We start from the raw sequence: 19,024 nt of genomic DNA on the forward strand, positions 1-19,024 counted from the left end.
CCCTAACCTAAAATTTAAGTCATGACACCTGGTACTCTTCTACCAGTCAACTTGGACTCCTTTTCCTAAGCTTCTTCCTTCCACATGTGAAGATTCTACTGCCTGGCCCCCTGAAGCGCAGCCTGCCTCCTCTACCAAGGCTCGTCACTTCAGCTACAAGTCATCTGTACAACTTTTATGGCACAGATCACTTACTGCTTTGTTATAAGTCAGGGGTTGTACTGAGTCCTTCCTTTCACCTCCCAGGGCACAATACACAAAGATATGATGAATATTTATTATATCAGTATTTCTCAGTCTCCTTTTTCTTTCTAAGCCCAATTCCTCCTGTAGCAAGCCCCCTGGAAAAAAAGGGACACTAACATACACAACCATATAGAGAGCTACTGGTTAGACTTTGAGTCTGGACAGGCATATGTCATAAAAGGAATGCACATGTCTGAATTGGTGATATTAAAAAATCCACAGGAAGCCTTGGGAAAGGAGGCAGTAGGAGCAGGGGAAACAAATATTTTTTCAATTCAGACCCATCATTATCACCTAATAGATATCTGGAGAGCATCTTTGATCCTTTCTATTGAGGGCTATGAAATAAAAGTAGGGAAAAAGAAACTACTTTTACAATACAAAATTTGCTCAAGCACTCTTTAATATCTTACAGTTTAGTGCTTCTTCAATTCCTTCCAGCTTCGTGGTTTTGAACCATTTATGCCGTTTCAATCTTTTATCTCTTTAAAATATGCCAATTGGGGCAGCTAGGTGGTGCAGGGGATAGAGCACTGGAGTCAGGAGTACCTGAGTTCAAATCTGGCCTCAGACACTTGACAATTACTAGCTGTGTGACCCTGGGCAAGTTACTTAACCCCAATTGCCTCACTTTAAAAAAAAAATTTTTTTTTAAATAAAATATGCCAATTCTTTTGATATCTTAGGGATTCTTGTTACTAAGTTCTGTTTACTTGAACACACTCAAACTTAAAAAAAAACACCTTGGGTTATATTTAAAATTATAACAATAATGTTTATATAGCGCTTACTTATGTGCCATGTGCTGTCCTTAGCATTTTGCAATTATTTTATCTGATTCTCACAACAACCTGGGAGGTATAATCCTCATCTTATGGTTGAGGAAAGGCAGACAGAAGTTAAAGTAATTTGCACAGAGCTAGAGTCTGAGGATCACATCTGAGCATGAGTCTTCCTGACTCTAGGCCCAGCGTTCTATCCACTGACACTATCTGCTTGATTAAAAAATACCACCACATTTTCTCCTGAAAAGGTAAAAGGGGGGAGGGGGAGTTATTACAGGTTAAGGAGACAGAGGTTTCACTTGAAACATTAATTACCATGCCCCACCAAAGGACACTATGTTAAAGTAAAGAATGAGCCTAAAAAAAATTCAGTTTCCCATTTAGTTCTGGGGAATAAAAATTTAAACCCATATATATAACAGCATAGTCATGAGGCAGAACAAGCAATTTTTTCATCTAAGTGCCCAACTCCATACCCACAGCTTCATTAATAGTAAGTTATAATAAGTTTCCCTTAGGATTCCTTCTCTTTCCAGTTCCAATTTCTCCTGAAGTTCCTCTTTCAAACAGGGGACAACAATACTCCCTTGCCTATCATCAATCTTGCCACGTTTAACTCAAAAACATTTTTTCTAGGGCTCATCTGGACTTAATGTCAGGGAGGGTATGCTTTTCTTCTTTTGGGGGCCTGAAAACATATCCAAAATTTGCCACTTTCCATACTTTGAAAAAATGTTTTATTACTAATAAGAGTTTTATGGGTTAAAATAGCCTTTGAAACCTTAAAATCTGATCTAGATAAAAAAATACTGTGTGGTTATAAAGAGAATCTATGGTTCCCCACTTATTTTCCAACTTGTTTTTATGATCTCCTATTAATTTGTTGTCTTTCAAAGCTAGGTAAGTCCCCAGAAGTGCTTTGAAGAAAACAAAGCCACCAACAAGAGGGAATAAGAATGGGCTAAACAAAGATTATTATCTTTTTAGCTACAAAGGCTATTCTTCTATTAATTTGCACTTCTATTTCCTAATAATTTTCTCTACTTCATTTATCTACAAGTCTAACAGAATAGGACAGTGATTTTAAAGGTTTGAGACCGATGCCTTTCTGCACCGTTTTTTCGTATCCTAAGAAATGGTAAAGATAGGTTATCAAGAAGTGAGATTTTAGACAATAAGACAAATGAATTATGCCTGAAATGATCACACCTTCAAGGTACCCTTGAATACTTCATGAAACCCTGGGAATTTTAAACAACAGGTTAAAAAAGTCACTGGGGAAAAATAAAAAGAAGAGTTTGGAAAGGGTGAAAGAAAAGGTAAATAAAGCAGGTTATGTTGACAAACATTTGTAGCTTTAGTGGAGTCTTTAAAATCTTGTGCACTGTAACAGTGTTCTGCTTTTATCCCTTCGCCTAATTAAATACTGTTTTATACTAAATAATTTATAAGATGTAGGGAAAATATCAGCCCTTAGACCTATAGTTGAGATGGCTGAAAATAAGCAATCTGTCTTCCTTGACTGCACCTATTTTTATAGAGTATTTCAACCAGCTTGTACTATATATAAAATTAGAAGTCTTATTTTATGACTGTCACATGAGTAAATGGGACTACTAAATTTAACTATAAAAAACTGGGTTTCCTATTTGCATAGAAAATATTCATTGCTTAAATACTAGTTATATAACCTTTAATTCTTTGAATTCCACTTCTCTTTAAAATTAAATCATAAAGAGAAAGGATAAGACATTTTGATTAATAATTGTCAACATAAATTTATTAAAACTTATACATGATCTTCTACTGCTGCACACACAGTAAAATATATATATATATATATATACATGCTGAACAAAATAGCGAATTAGCAAGAAATTGCTGGATGGTTAATGGTGAAGCCAAATGAGAATGCTCTCAGTGGCACAGCAAGCCCCAAATTTGAAGTTCAAGCGCACTTGGGGAACTGACTTCATATACTCATTCTAAAGCCCATGTAAGGGAGCAATAATTAGCATGGGAAGAGCAGCTGTCACTAAGCCCTAGCAACAGCATTAAGCAGCTACTTGCTTCCCAACTTACCATCTTCCTTTTCCTTTCTGCAATCTGCTCCTCTGATTCCATTTCTACTTCATTGCTAATAGCAGTTTTTTCTTCTATATCATCAATAAAATCTGGCTCCTGAAAGATGGAAATGACTGCTTTACAGAAGCTCCACTAGTCCATCTATAAACTAGGGAAATCTACTAACTGCATAGAGGTGCTAAAATGTCCTTAAAACCACTATGTCAAAAGCAAACAACCAATTAACTGCTGCAACAATTTATAAACTACAACCTATTTAGACGCAATTTTGAAACTAAAAGTCTCCTGATTCAAGAAGCTGCTCAAATCTTAAGCATCCAAGAGTTGTCTTTTGTAATTAAATCTCACAAAGTTCTTAGGGGTGAAGAACCTTCAAAATTTTTTCAAAGAGGTTGTTTACACAGTGAAGACATAAACATGGTCTTATGCCATATATTTGCATTCATCCCAGAATTACATAATACACTTGCCCATAGCCATACTGTTTAACAGTGCCTTGCACATATTAGGCAGTCAAATATTTGGTGATTCACAACCTGAGACGACATTACTTTCTGGGATAATTAGCAGCTACAGAGAAAATAAAAAGGTATTTGAAAATGAATTTTTTAAAAACCCAAAACCAAACCTATCACTTATTTTCATTTTCGTGATGCCTACAAAATTCTACTTCTTAGTGACTAGATGATCTAAAACACACACAAGCCACCACCAAAAGTAAGAATTCCATTAAATTTGAAAAATAAACACTAAGATGTCTTAAAATCTCACTGGCTCTTGACTGATTTTTTATTCTACTTAGAAATATGGTTATTAGTTGCATTTTTGTCAAAGACACAGAAAAGAAGTTTACTGCTGAATGCTAAAATGATTTGAACATTTATCATAGCATTAAGGAACTCAGGGTTTTAAAAAATATCATGAAAATTCTGATTTTTGCCTTAGTTCTCGTTTAATGAAACAAGTCTGAACATCATGGAATAGCCTACATTCAAAAGAAAAGGAAACCTATCAAAATTTATAAACCTGTTTACCAAAGTAGTAATATCCAAGAATGAAATAAACTCTCTCTCAATAGCCCTTCTTTAACAATGACACTGCAGATGCAAATGTTGGTAGAATCTGTACCTTAACTAAGACAATGGAATAACTTAAAAATAAGAATATTAAATATTTAAAAACACTAAACCATACATGCAAAATTTTCAACTTAATATAACTGAATATTAATAAAGCCCTCTTAAAGTCAATATATGCATTGTGTATATTTCAGTACCTGATTATTTGATATAGATAGTCTCAGTGGAGAAAGTTTTCTTTGTTTATTATCTGGGCTTCGCATTTTGTTGGTGGCACTTTCACAATCCAAAGTAATATTCTGAATTTTGGTGTTTCTTTTTCTTTTGAAATGTCCTTCTCTTTTTTTCCCTTTTTTCCTTCTGGTTTCATAACCACTATTGATGTTTTTCCGTTGGTTTCAGAACACCGTTTTAAAACTGGACATTCAGGATTTTCTTTGAGGCATGCACAATCCACCTTATACTTGCTGTGGGTGGGGAGAAGAAATACATAATTAATATTAATAAATATGATACAAAACATCACTTTAATAATCTATTTTAAAATGCCTGGAGTTTTTATTTCATAAATATCTTATTAATTATAGACAGCTGAATCACATTTATAGTAGAACAAAAAATATTAGGAATTTATCAAAGGCTGAACATCAAATTGGGGATGTGACCAAATGTCATAAATTCACAGATATAAACTTATTCATAATTCTGAATAGTAAAATTACATTCAATATCTTTTAAATGGGCATATACTATGCACTTATGGGTTTTAAGAGGATTTTTTCCTTCCCAATTAGTTTCCCATAATAGGCACATGATTATAAAACTTATAGTGAGAAATTACATTACTTAAGGCAATGGGGCTGTTAGTAACAAGCGCTGGGATTCTCCAAATATAACAGAAACACTCAAAATAATCTCCCTGACCATAGAACATCACTTTTCAAAACTAACTCTATTACCACTAGATGTCACACTGGTGCATACTTAAACTATCAACAAATGTGGTAACAAGAAATGAAATGCAAGTTCGCCTTTAAAAAGAAAAAAAGGAATGAAACAGCCAAATATTAAATTGGTATAGGTGAGGAATCACCGTATAGTTCAAACATTAAGCCCCAAATCACAATTACACTTAAAACTGGGCTCAAACAGGCATTAGAAAATAGGTATAAATGAACCATGCTGATTTATGGTTTATTACATTAACAGAGGTGTTCATAGGATGCAATTAAAGAAAGGCAACTATAAAACAAATGTAAAGGTACTATATGACTTTGTACTTTAAAATACTTCTGTATGCTCTTCTGCACTATAATTATATATTTATTGTATAGTTTTGCATATTTATGCATCATACCTCCCTTTTTAGCTCTTTAAGAATTTTATCTTAATTTTCTTTGTGTTTTCTCTATCACAGTTCTTTGCACATGGCCAAGTGTTTAATAATTTTTTCCCCCAAGAAAAGCATAGCCCCCACCCCTACCCCAACTGGAGGACAGCTCTTGGAATAGCAGTCCTCTCACCCTTTGAGCCTTGATGAAAAAAGACACATCAAGGCTTTCTAGAACTTGCTATGGGTCTGCCCCACCACTTGGGGACTCTTTTTTTGCAGGGAAGTGTTCCAGCTTCTTTCAGTATTTCTTCATTAGCCCATTTTCTGGTGGTAGCAGAAGTAGTACTGAAGAGTTTTACGAGTTATGGTAGCATGTCTGACTCCTGCTTCCTGAGGTCAGCTCAGGTACTCAGTAGCCAGCTTGGGGAGAGCCATCCATGTAGGCCCCAGCCCTGTTGGACAGGAGCAAAGGAGTGAGAACATGTCAACTAGACATGCCACCATTACTCATCACCACCATTCCAGAGAGGAGGGGACACTGAGAGAAGTAGGGAACACATCAACAAAAACACCTGCTTCTGGGACAAGCTAGGTAACCTTGCATTACTATTCACTAGAGGATTTGAGCCTCCACTTTAACACATGGGGCTGGGCTTAAAATAAACTGCCTATGTGCCATGCATGGAAAGCAGAATTTTGTCACTGAGATGTGCCCATTAATGAAAACATTAGGTGTAAGTGCTACCCAGCTCTACATTTCTCATTTTTTTCAGCTACCTAGTCCTAGTCCTGGATTTAGTGGGGAAGCTACAATTTTGAAAGCAGCTCCCTGGAACATGGGATTTCTGTTGGTCTCAGAATCATGCCACCAAATGGCCTAGCATATACTGCCAACCTTGGTTGACAGTTAAAACCATCTGGTTTAAACCTGATACCAATTACTCGATTACTATCTTCAGAATTTATTTATCCCATAAACTAAAAGCTAAATAGTGTTCTTAAAAATTTGTTCAGTCTAAGCATTAAGTTAAACACTAAATCAAAAGTACAGTGAAAGCAGTTTATAAAAGCATTTTGGGGAAAGGTGTTTTTTTTTTGACCATGGATTCGAAATTTAAAATGACAGCAAAACCCTTCTTCACCACAGGAAAACTACTTAAACCCACATAAGGGAAGCTGTTCCTGGGAAATAAACTTAATGACCTAGGAGGAACAATAGATACAAGTGCAGACGAGATCAAAGCTTAAAAAAGAGGTCAGGCTCTTGAAGTAGTGCCAGCAATCCATTATGGAAGGGGAGATGCAAGCTATAGGAAGTCTTTGACAGAACAAGAAAAAAGGGTGTGAAATTGAGAAAAATAAAATATAATTTTTAGCTACATCTACATTTAGCCTTATATTTTGTAGTCCTTTAGTCATTAAAGCATGCTATTACTCCCTGAATTGGTTTGCTAGGATCTCAAATGTTCTTATAGACAACAGATTAAAAATATGGTAACATTAATATTATTTTGGAAATGTAAAAACAAAAGCACATTTTGGGTACCATTTCTGCTCATGCTCAACTGGGACATTTAAGGTGGCAGAGAAACAAGAGAATTGTTAAGTCATTTGTAGGTTCAACCTTACATCACAGTTAATCATCAGTTAAACTGGGGAGAAAACAAAGAGAAGACTTAGTTCTTTTTTGTTCTTTAATGAATTATGGTAGCAAAGTCCAGGAATCCCTAGACTTTTCAAAAAATATCTCTCTCCCTAAATGAATCACCTTCATCCCTCACTGACAGAGTATCCCAAACACTGTGTATTGGTTTAACAGTATTTTCATATGGAGTATTACAATTCTCAATCCTTGGTATTTCTGTCAGCTCCAAGACACCTGATCACTTGGGAGAGGGGAGGAGTAAACAAGAAGAGGGAGAGACACCTCACTTGGGATTTTGTCAGTATAAAGAAATTCCAGTTGAGGCCTTAATTTTATCAATGTAGACAGACACTTTCTCTATAATTTATAATCTTAGAGTGGCCTGAGACATTAAGGGATTAGGTAATTTGTTTGCCCAGAATCATACTGCCAGTATGAGTTAGAGATGGATCTTCCTAACTCCAAAGTCAGGTCACCACCTCCCCACCTCACCTTTCTTAACAACAAAAAAGGAATTTTTTAACTGAAAAATTTATGGTTACTGTCAACTAAAACTATTCCAAGAGCTGTCCTCTAGTTGGGGTAGGGGTGGGGCTGTCCTTTTCTTCAATAATCATATTTCTACATAAAGTATGTTTAAAAGAATGAAGCACTCATTCTTTTTTTTTTTTTTTTAGTGAGGCAATTCGGATTAAGTGACTTGCCCAGGATCACACAGCTAGTAAGTGTTAAGTGTCTGAGGCCGAATTTGAACTCAGGTCCTCCTGACTCCAGGGACGGTGCTCTATCCACTGCGCCACCTAGCTGCCCCTCATTCTTTTCTTTTAAAGGAAGATAAGCTATTCCCAGATACTGTATTGGATAAAATATTTATGTTTATGAACTTTTTCCTTTTGAATGGTTTTTATAGAACAAAAATCAATAGATTCTTGATGTTTCATAAATTAGATGCACCACTTTTTTCAAGGAATCGAAATTGTTTCATTCCTTTCTTCACAAAACAAAGAACAAAACCTAAAAATCATTCTCAGAAGCTAATAGTATGAAAGAATGAGAATGGAGAAAGCTATCCCTCAGTCTTAATTGGTAGAGTAGGAGCACTTTTATGAAACACCTCACAAAAAAAAATCTTAATTGATTTACACTAGAAATAGTAAGTAGTAACTACATGTAATTTATTACTCAAGCCCTGTGACTATTTAAAAAACACGTATGCAAAATGACAACTTGTACACATACCAATTTCCATAGTCAAAATCAAAAGCAATAGTAATTTCAGTTCCTTTTGGAATGCTTTGGATGGAGTAAATATAAAGATGAATGGTTCCATCTTCAATGACATGCCTCACCTAGAGAACAAATAAAAACAAAGCTTAGTTCACAATTAAAAAAATATATTTTTATACAAATGAAATAATCCAGACAGTATTAATTTAAGAAACATATTTAAAGCCTATGTGTCTATTTATTATGCTAGGTTTCTTGAAAAGAATGAAATTTATTGAAATAATGAACCTGATTTTATGCTGACTTATAAATCAGTCTTATAAGTAATAATCATAATTAGTAACTTGGCTTAATTAACTGACACTTAGGAAATCTATTTTATGGTAAACCATAAAAAAATCATCTTACCTAAATTTTGAGGCAGTTTTTTATCCTTACAAGGCATCCTAGGATTTTAGAACTGAAAAGAATCTTGGAAATCCTATAGTAGAACTCCATTTTACAGATGAGGAAAATTGAATCTGACAGGTTATTTGACTTAAAAGGTCAGGGGGCTGGTAGTGAAGGGAAGAGCAAGGGCTTGAACCCAGTTCCAAATCCTATGCTCCCCCTTCTTTATACTATGCTACTTGCCACCCTCTGGTAAGGTCCCAAATCACATCACAAACTTCATGGAGAATGAATTAGATGACCCAGAATAAATATACTTCTTTATAATTAGCATGCCACAAGTGTCTGTGTTTTTGTGAAAGTACTAAAAGATGAAAAGGAACAGTTAAAGGAAAGGTGCCATCACCATTTAATGAACAAATCCATGAAAGGTGGCATATTTCTCTATAAAGTAAATAAGATACCATTTTCAGCTGAGGAAAATACTGTACAATAGCAAATCAGTCATTTAAGACTGGTTGTAAGGAGTCAAAATGTTAACTCTCTATTTAAAACCACAAAAATAACCTACCTCTGCATTTGGTGTACAAGAACGCCTAATGAATCGAGCCTCATTTCCAAAGGTCCTTGCATCAACACACATTTCTAGCCCGTGAAATTTAGAGTAGAACAGAACAAAAGGATATGGCCTGCAAAGGAAAAATGTTATCATTTACTGGCATTTTAACATGGCAAATTATTGTTTCAAAAATTCATGTTCTGATCAGGTCTAATTTGTTGCAAAGGTAAATTAAAGTAGAGGTTAAAATAATAGTCATAATGAATGTTAGAGTGAGGTAGTTCATTTTGGTGGGATTTTTAATGAGTAAGTTTCTAGTAGTCACACTTCCTGTGTACAGGAATGAAAAAAGAAACATGATAACACAAAAACTGTCATAAAGATATCAACCACCTCTCCCCTGACTTTTATGTGTGTCGTTTGGATTTGATTGGTAATTTGAAAGTCTAACTTAAGTAGTCTATGTTAAAGATGGAAAAAAAAATGGGGAAAACTAAATAAACTTATGTTTAATGAAAATTATCTTTCCCTCTACACTGCTAAGAACATAGAATAAATTTTTTTCTTGACATAAGCTCTTAGAATGTAGAAATGGATCTGATAAATTTAGGCATAATGTAATAATGTTAACTATAAAGGATTCTACTATTGATGTATACACGTACCTTAAGCAAAACACATCTGGACATCCAGATTTTACAAGAATTATTGAAGCAATCACCACATTGTAGCTTTTTTAGTGTAATGAAAATGACTTCATAGATCACATGCATCTACATATGCAACACAAGCCATGGCACATCTATATACATACATGGAACTAATTTATCTTGTAATTAACAAACATATACAAGGAGAAACACTGAATAATTAGTGGGTGTCAGCTAGGACACAGGATTTAAAACTTAATTACTGGTTAAAATACTCAAGAAACAGTGACCTGGAATCCATGTAGCTACATCCTATTGAAATTCCCAGAAGCCAATGAGATGACAGCTACCAATGGATCATAATTTCTGCACTTCCGGAGTATATAAGATCTAAATATTTGTATGAATTGCATACAACTACATATTGCCCAGGCTTTGGGGAATTAGACGAGAGAAAATGAGTCCAAAATGTGATCTTCCTTCTTTGCTAGCATCACAGAAGAGTCAACAGTGCCAGATTTTGCCCCATTCAGTTCAGAAAGACTGCCTACTATCATCTCCCCAGGCTCTAGTGTTTATGATATGAAAGAACTGTATAGCTTTTGGACCAGGCTCCCTAACAGTGAGCATCCCTGGTAGGTGTGGTACCACCTATCTGTAATCCCTGCTTCTAGTAAGGCTGAATCTGGAGGATCTCTTGATCTCAGAAATTCAGAGACATAGTGGGTTGGTCAGATCAGCTGTCAGAGTCTGGCATCAATACAGTACAACCCCTGGGAACAGGGGATCAACAAGTGGCCTAAGGAAGTAAACAGGCCCAGGTTATAAATGAAGCAGGTCAAGAGTCTAGCGTTGATCATTAGTGATACTGGGCCCTTGAGTGGCCCCTGAACTTCTATTTCATTGAAGCCAGGAGACAAAATCTCAAAAGAAACAAACAAAAGCAAAATGACAAGAACTACTGAGTTACTTAAAATAGCCTCCCTCTCATATGCCTTTCAATTATAGCATTTTATGTTGATTATTAAGATAATTAGAAGACGCTCTATTAAGGGGTATTCTTACAAGTTAAATATTTTAAACTGCTTTTTATAAGCTTCTTTAGATATCACCTCAGTCTCAAAGAGTCTGAATAACCTTAGAACTTATGCTTGTCCAACTATCTCAGTTTTAGTTGAAATTCTAGAGCAATGGCTCTCTACCTTTTTTCCATTTCCCCCCCTCACAGCAGAGTAAAGAAATCACAGTACAATGAAATTTAAACTAGAAACAGAAAACAGCTAATGGACAGTTGGGCCTTCAAAACCATTACCCAGGCCTGTAGCTTTGAGGACAAAAAGGCTAATGCATGACCTTTCAAATACTAAGCCAGGAAGCTCAGTTACTAAAATATAATTGGGGTCAGGAGCTGTAGAATGAAGAATCTGAACATGAGGAAAAATTCTGTTGCATGATCTTTGAGAAGTACCACCCTCTTAAAGAAATGGAAGGACCTGCTCAAGCAGGTTACAAAGCAAGTCATTAGCAAAATCAGATCTCCTGACTCCTAATCATGTGTTATTTACAATATACTAGGCTGCCTTCATTATTACTTCAAAATGGGCAATTTTAACCATTTAGAAAATTGAGGAAAAGCAGTTATGAATAAATTAATGTTAGTAAAAAAAAGTCAGACATTTTAAACTTAGTTTATTTCAATTTAAATGGATAAATTTAGTTTAAAGAAAATAGACAATCAATGATAATAAAAAATTACATATATACCTCTTAAAGAAATATCCATTTGCTTCAAACTGTTCTCTTAGCATGAACTTCCCTCTGTATTCAATAATAAGGGCATCAGGAGGCAAATCTTTGGCAGATTTCAGAATTTTCTTATTCTTTTGTATGTAGCTCTAAAAAAAGGTCAAAATTAAATCTTAAAACAGAATCACCTTCAATAATAATACTATTCATTTCTTTATTAGCAAGTAAAAGTAGAATGATACAAGGTTTTATCCATTCTTTAAAGTTACCTCTACAGGGGGTTTGAAGATCAGATTGCTGGCATTTGATTCTGATTTGTTATTCATCTCTTTTTTATCATTTCCACTGCCTAATCGCAAAGCTATTCTTTGTGCCTCTCTTTGAACACCTTCACTGTACTGGTTATTATTGGTCTTCCTCATAACGATCCTCAAGCCTTGATTTTAGTCTCCCATCCAAAATTTGACCCATCGGAAGGCTCAATCTCTGGAGCTGAACCCTAGAAAAAAATCACAGCAAATTTACTATTAATATTTTTATACTTAAGAGGAATTAAAGTGCTAACCTACATAATATAAAACCAGAAATAATCCATGAGAACATACTATAAACAGAAATCATCTACAAATAAGGAAAATGATTTTTATTTCCTAAGGCAGCACTTCTAAAAAGAATTTTATACCATAGTAGTTAGCAACATCTTGACAATACAGGAAGGTTAGTAGAGAAAGCTTAAAGGATATGGGCAAGATAGGCCAGGATAGCAACATGTTACGTGCTTAAAATCATCTGTGTGCACCAAACAACAGATAAGTAAGACAGTGATTTTTTACCTGTAATGACACAGCAGCTAATGGCAATTATCCATTCTGTTCCTACCAATGCCAGAATTTCCAGAACCAGGTCTCTTGTCTCTATCTTTCACATGCACACCCCCCTTTAAAAGTTATCACAAATCATTTAAAATTCAAATCAATTTCTTTACAACTTGATCTGAAAAAACTATTAACCTATTACTGTACATGAATGACAAAGTGATTTTCTTAGCTATTATCACATGCTTAAGATCTAAAAATTTATAAAAAAAAAAAGGTAGTAAGCTAAGGGTGTATTTCAAGAAATGTCTTCTGGGCAAGTCACATAACCCCAACTGCCTCACAAAAGAAAAAAGAATTTTAAGGTTGAAAATCTACACCTCTTGGCCAAATGTGAAATAGTCAAATTACCAGTTATAGGCCATGAATGGAGGACATTATTTCTAAGCTAGGCTGTATATAAACTATATAAAAAATACTTTGAAATTTGAAATTAAATGAGATAGTCAGACAAGATAAGACTCATAAATGGCAGATGAAACAGAAACACTCAAACCTCCTTCAGTGGTGTTAAAATGTTTAAAGACAAATGGGGAGGCCAATTTTATACATGGAATCTTAGTGAAGTTTTAACATGTAACGTGAACTTTATGAGTGTGTATGACAGAGATCTGTGAATATTTAAAATCATATTAGTGACTCAAAACTTCAAGTATATTCCTGCCGGTGAAGAAAACTGAAAACTATTTATTAACTATACAGATTTAAATTTATATTAGAATTGAGTATAGCGTTCAATTTATTTTAGTTATGATAGACACAAAAGCTTAAAATTATACATGGACCAAATATCCTGTGCCAGCTTTGTTACATATAAAACAATACAGTGCAACAGACTGAATACAGAAGTAGATAGGAGAATCCCACTGACTTCTATTAAAGATATTTGACTATCCTACCTAATTTTGAGTGACCATCCTACATATACTTTAATAATAGTTTTTGAAACTCTTTGCCATTTGGAACTATAAACAATTGACATTTTTAAATGTCAGCATACATTTGTAATTTTACCTACACTATCATAATCATTATATGAGTAATATATAGATCACAAAGAATAACCAAATCAAGAAGTATTAGTATTTTAATATCTAAAATTTACTAACAGTATTAATGATATACTAATATATATAATGTACCAAGAATATGTTATTAATTTAAAAGAAGTAAAATGTGCTTATTAAAGTATAACTCAGATGAGATAAAATTAAAGTTACTAATATTAAGAAAACTATAAAAATTGCTCTCAAACTAGAACAAAATTGAAGATTTGTAATAATAGAATAAGTTAATAATTGGGTCCAGAGTTGTCTATCTTCTAGAAACATGACAGTTTTTCAATCTATACTGGACTCTTCTTTACACCATATCCCATTAGAATTTAGATTATACACTAGGAATGTATTTTTCCTAGTATTGTCAAAAGAGAAAATAACTCTCGGTTGTCTTGCTCAAAACTGTAAAACCAATTCTACATCTGACGTACCAAGAACTGTCTAAAATCAAGTAAGTAATTTTATGCCTGCAAATAAATATGAGCACATATTCCAACTAATTCAAGATTGAAAAACAAAGTAAATGACTAAATGTACTAAAAGGTTATTTAAGCAAAAGATGACAAAATTACATTCCAAGTATGATTGACATTTGGTGATAAAAATGATATCCAGTTATTTGTGATGAGACAGGGAAAATATGGGTAATGAAAATGCAGGTGACCAAAAAAAATATGATGCCACTAATTATAGCTAAAAGCTTAAATATGCTCAGGCCATTCTCCCCTTACTCCTAGCAATTAAAAAAAAAAATTTTTTTTTTTGGGGGGGGGAAGGGCAATTGGAGTTAAGTGACTTGCTCAGGGTCACACAGCTAGTAAATGTCAAGTGTCTGAGGCTGGATTTGAACTCAGGTCCTCCTGAATCCAGGGCTGTGCTTAATCCACTGAGCCACCTTCTCCTAGCAAATTTAAACAGTGCTATTAACATTGGAAACCTTTTATATCTCTACATACATGAAAGTATGAGGAGGGAATAGTAAATAAGGAGATGTAAAGGTTCTAGATAAATTAATTAACCTTTGAATAATGTCTGCTTAATTGCATAGGTGTGAATTTTTTTAAAACGTATTTACCTTAACTCTTGATGATTTCCTAGATCCTTCACGAAAAGACTAAAATAAAGACAGATGTTATAGATTAGGTGTATTCAAACTTTAAAATTAATATTCATAGAACACTGAAGAAATACTCTGCAGGATGCTAGGCATTATGGGGAACACAGCTAAAAGGACATGATTAATATCTGACTTTAAAGGAGCTTGAAATCTAATTGAGGAATTAAGACTAACAAATGACTACATATGATATAGGACAGAATATAATTAAATCCTAAACTGTGTGGCACAAACTATTTATGTTCTAGATTCTAAAGAAATGAGATAATTGAGAGCTGGATTAAAGATTGGAATCATGGAGGTTAGGCATAAGTTATAGGACTTAATGAGGCAAGAGGGAGAGGTGTAGCTATTCTAAGCATGAGAAAGAACATGATCAAAAGCACTGTAGCAAGAATAAACACGGTATATTCCTGGAAAAGGAGACCAATCTGCTTACGGCAATGTGTAAAATCAGGAGTGAAATATTATATCAAGGCCAGATAATTGTGAGCTAAATCTATATTACAGAGGACTCTGAAGGAAAGGAATAGGAAAGTCCCAGTTCAAACATTCTGAATTACTATAAAAAGATCTTTAAACAAGAGTGACAAAATAAAGCTATTTTTCAGGAGGTAGAATAAAAGATGGATTGAAGAAAAAACAGAGTCAAGAATATCAATTAGAATTTGCTGCAGCAATCATTAGATGGTTAAAGGGGGGTCGCACTAGCAAAGCAGCAACAAGGATGAATATATTTCAAAAGAAAAATGCAGCAGAATCTAGTGACTAAATGGTTATGGGAAATGAAAGGGAATGATAATCAAAGATGACTTCAAGTTTTCAAAACGGAATTACATAGAGAACTGATGGTATTGCTGATAGAGACAGTTAAGTCAGAAAGGAAGAAATGATATTGCCAAGGAGAAGAATTTGATGAGTATGGATGGACACACTGATTAGGCAGATGAGACACAACATAGTAGAAAAAGCTTACAGTTTAGAGTGGAAAGAAAAAGAAATAGCAAAAGGAACAAAATTGAAAAATTTAGTGTATAAATGTCTTAATAGTTAACTTTGTATCATTTTACTGTTTTAAACTTTTCTCTTTCAGATTTTCAATTTATAAACATCAAGTATCATATACTGTAAGTCACAAAGGTTAGTGAAAGTGTACTTTTTCTTCCATTGCTTTTCTTAAACATCAACTATTCGAAGATTTTACTTTCATATTTATCAACCATAAATAACACTAAGCTAAAAAAACCCCTTCAATACATTAGTTTCCTCTAAATATACTCAATTTTATTCCCAATTTGTCAAGAATATCTCAAAAAAATTAGTTATATACCCATATTTTTAAACATCATGATGTTTTACATAGTGGAGTCAGCAATAACCTGCATACCCCACAATATGCCTTTATATAAATAGCAAAATATAAAGGCTTTGGATTAAATATTTAACTTAAGTTTATATTCATGTATATGTTCCTTAACAATGGCCATAACACCTCAATTTTTGCGTGAGATTTTTTAGAAAAGCAAAAGTTTGAAAATGACAAACTAAAATGAGCAATATAAAAAAGCTATCATGTATGTCTGTTGTCATACTTGGATACCAGAAGAGAATTCCAAAAAATGATAATGCCATTTTAAATTGGATGAATTCTAAAAGGAACCATTCCAGAATGATTATGAAAACCTACAAAATTTCTACATGTTTAATACAAATCAATATGCAGTATTTGTGAAAAAAATTTCACTGAATATTATAAAACTTAATAATTTAACACTATAAATGTTATAAGGCACTTTGTAAAATCTAAAGTGCTATGTAAATGTAAGCTATTATAATAAAGTGGCTTACAGTCATTTTACTTTTCATCTCTTTTTTTTTTGCTGTTCATCATTTCTTGAAGGACCTTACTAATAACTAAATTCCATAATTAACATGAAAATCCCTCAAAGGAAAAATTAAATTGATCAGTTTATTTATTATAATTATCTTTCCACAAAGTATTTGCAGCCACATACCTAATGCTTTTTCTGCAATTATATGCAAATTTTTCTTTGTCATAAGAGTTGTCCAGTACAACTTACTTTTTTGCATTTTACAATATTTTGTTTCTTTTTCCCCACTTTTTTTCCTTCTTTCTTATCAGTGACCCTTGGTAACTCTCTTGCAGCAGTTAAAGTTATTGTTGTTGGTGTATGTTGAAATGCAGTATATAATTCCACGGGAACCTCATCGCCACTCTCTGTGCACTAGTAATCACCATCTTTAAACCCAAAATTAAAACAATACAATTTAATATCCTCCTCAATGTAATATCCAAAAATAAAACTATTAGTCCATATTATAAATTAAAAGTTCCCCCAAACTTCTAGGATTTGAAACTATTATAATTTTTTAAAACAAAAGAAAATATTTTAAAAAACAATTCTCTACTTTACCCCAAAGGGACATTACAGCAATATAGGCACTATACTTCACTTTGTATAAAAGATGTTTTTTTCCCTTGAACTACAAAATAAAAATAAAAACAAATTTAATAATTTAAAATCCTTTGGTGAAGGTGACACTACCATATTTTTAAAATAGTCTAATGAAGCGAAAAATCCTTTCATAAATTAAATTAGACAAACACACCACTTTTTGATCAGAGGAAGTAAGGCACAATAGACTTGGGAGTCACAAGAAATGGATTTTTGCGTCTGATCTCCCACTTAATAGTTGTGTGACCTTGATCAAGCTATTTAAGATCTCATGAGTCTCAGTTTATTCACTGATGAAAGGATTATGCTAGACAACAGTTCTCACAGTGTGGTCCTTGGAGGGTCCCTGAGACACTTTGAGTGGGTTGCTGAAGTCAGAATTATTCTCATAATATTAGAAAAGCCATTATTTTCCTATTAAAATACTCTTCTATTTTCCAACAACATACTTATATGAGGCAGAATTTTCTTCACATACTGCAACCAAAACAATACAGTGCAAGAGACTGAATACAGAAGTAGATGAGAATCCCACTGACTTCTATTAAAGATATTTGCAAAAATATGTAAAACAGTACTAATATTCTTACTATTTGTTTTTGAAAACATTAATTTAAGATATTATTTGTTAACAATATGATGGATTTATTATTTTCAAATGAATAAACATATTTTTAGACATTGTTAGTTTTAATTCTAATACAATATACTGATAGACAAAACCCACATAAACAAAAAACTTTAGGGTCTTCAATTATTTTTAAGAATGTAAAATGGTCCTGAGACCAAAATGTTTGATGAGAACTGTTATTTTAAATGATTATGGTCCGGGCCAACAATATGTGTAGTTAATTTTCAAAACAAATAAATAGTCTTTGAGAATTAAGGAGAAAACAACAAAAAATCCCCCCAAACTTTATCAGCCTTAAAAAAAATTGATGATACAGTTAAGTCAGCACAAAAATCAGGACAGGAACCACAATAATAAAGAATATTTATAGTTGCAAGTTCAAAACAAGCCAAAATATTTCCTTTATATAGATTTAAAATATTCTCAACAAGATTAAAACTAAGATCAATTAATTTTTAATAGGATATATTTCAAATATGGCATTTCATAATCTTTCTCAATCCAAAAGACTTTAAATCCCAGCACAATCAGAGCATACAATTTTATAATTTTTTTCCCCAGTTTTACCAACACCTGACATATTTTCCCTTTTCCCGGCGTTACTACAGCACGGCCCTCTCTTTATCCAAACTCCTAACACACACACACACACACACACAAAAAAAAAAAAATTAGGTAGTTAGTTCATTATAAAACTACAGTGTGTGTGTGTGTATGTATGTGTGTGTTTATATATGTATGTGTGGATATGAATAAAACTTACCTGCTTTAAAAATGTACTAAACCTTAAAATAACTTATTTTATAGAACTAGTTTCATATAAAGTGTACTATGAATGTCCTTCTATGTGGTAGTATCCCTACTTACAGAACCTTTATTTTAATTCACAGATCTTTATTTTGAAATCAAAGCTTAGCTCTAGATTTTGTGCCTTGCAGGTAATCTAATATTTAGGAAAATAGCAAAGTTTTAGAAAGTAAATAAAGGAAAAATAACTGATAAAATAGTACTTAAATATCTTCTTGAATGAACATTCTGCTATACTAAAAATGTTCATCAAAACTCTAAGAACAAATAATCTAATATCTAAGCCTGCTAAGCAATATTACTTATTTTCTTTT

The 19,024-nt window shown here is 33.2% G+C and overlaps 1 protein-coding gene across 1 annotated transcript in view; it reads right to left on the bottom strand.

The window, feature by feature from the left end:
• KMT2E (lysine methyltransferase 2E (inactive)) overlaps positions 1 to 19,024 on the bottom strand; it is an 86,804-nt gene that overhangs the window by 21,261 nt on the left and 46,519 nt on the right. The window contains 13 exon segments of the mRNA XM_043965953.1: positions 3,114 to 3,212; positions 4,393 to 4,587; positions 4,590 to 4,662; positions 8,413 to 8,522; positions 9,362 to 9,479; positions 11,764 to 11,894; positions 12,015 to 12,158; positions 12,160 to 12,178; positions 12,180 to 12,244; positions 14,754 to 14,792; positions 16,877 to 17,055; positions 18,477 to 18,495; positions 18,497 to 18,536. Coding sequence (XP_043821888.1) covers positions 3,114 to 3,212; positions 4,393 to 4,587; positions 4,590 to 4,662; positions 8,413 to 8,522; positions 9,362 to 9,479; positions 11,764 to 11,894; positions 12,015 to 12,158; positions 12,160 to 12,178; positions 12,180 to 12,244; positions 14,754 to 14,792; positions 16,877 to 17,055; positions 18,477 to 18,495; positions 18,497 to 18,536 — 1,231 coding nt within the window.

This window comes from Dromiciops gliroides, chromosome 5 (assembly GCF_019393635.1).
Source record: "Dromiciops gliroides isolate mDroGli1 chromosome 5, mDroGli1.pri, whole genome shotgun sequence".
NCBI classification, from domain to species: Eukaryota; Metazoa; Chordata; class Mammalia; order Microbiotheria; family Microbiotheriidae; genus Dromiciops; species Dromiciops gliroides.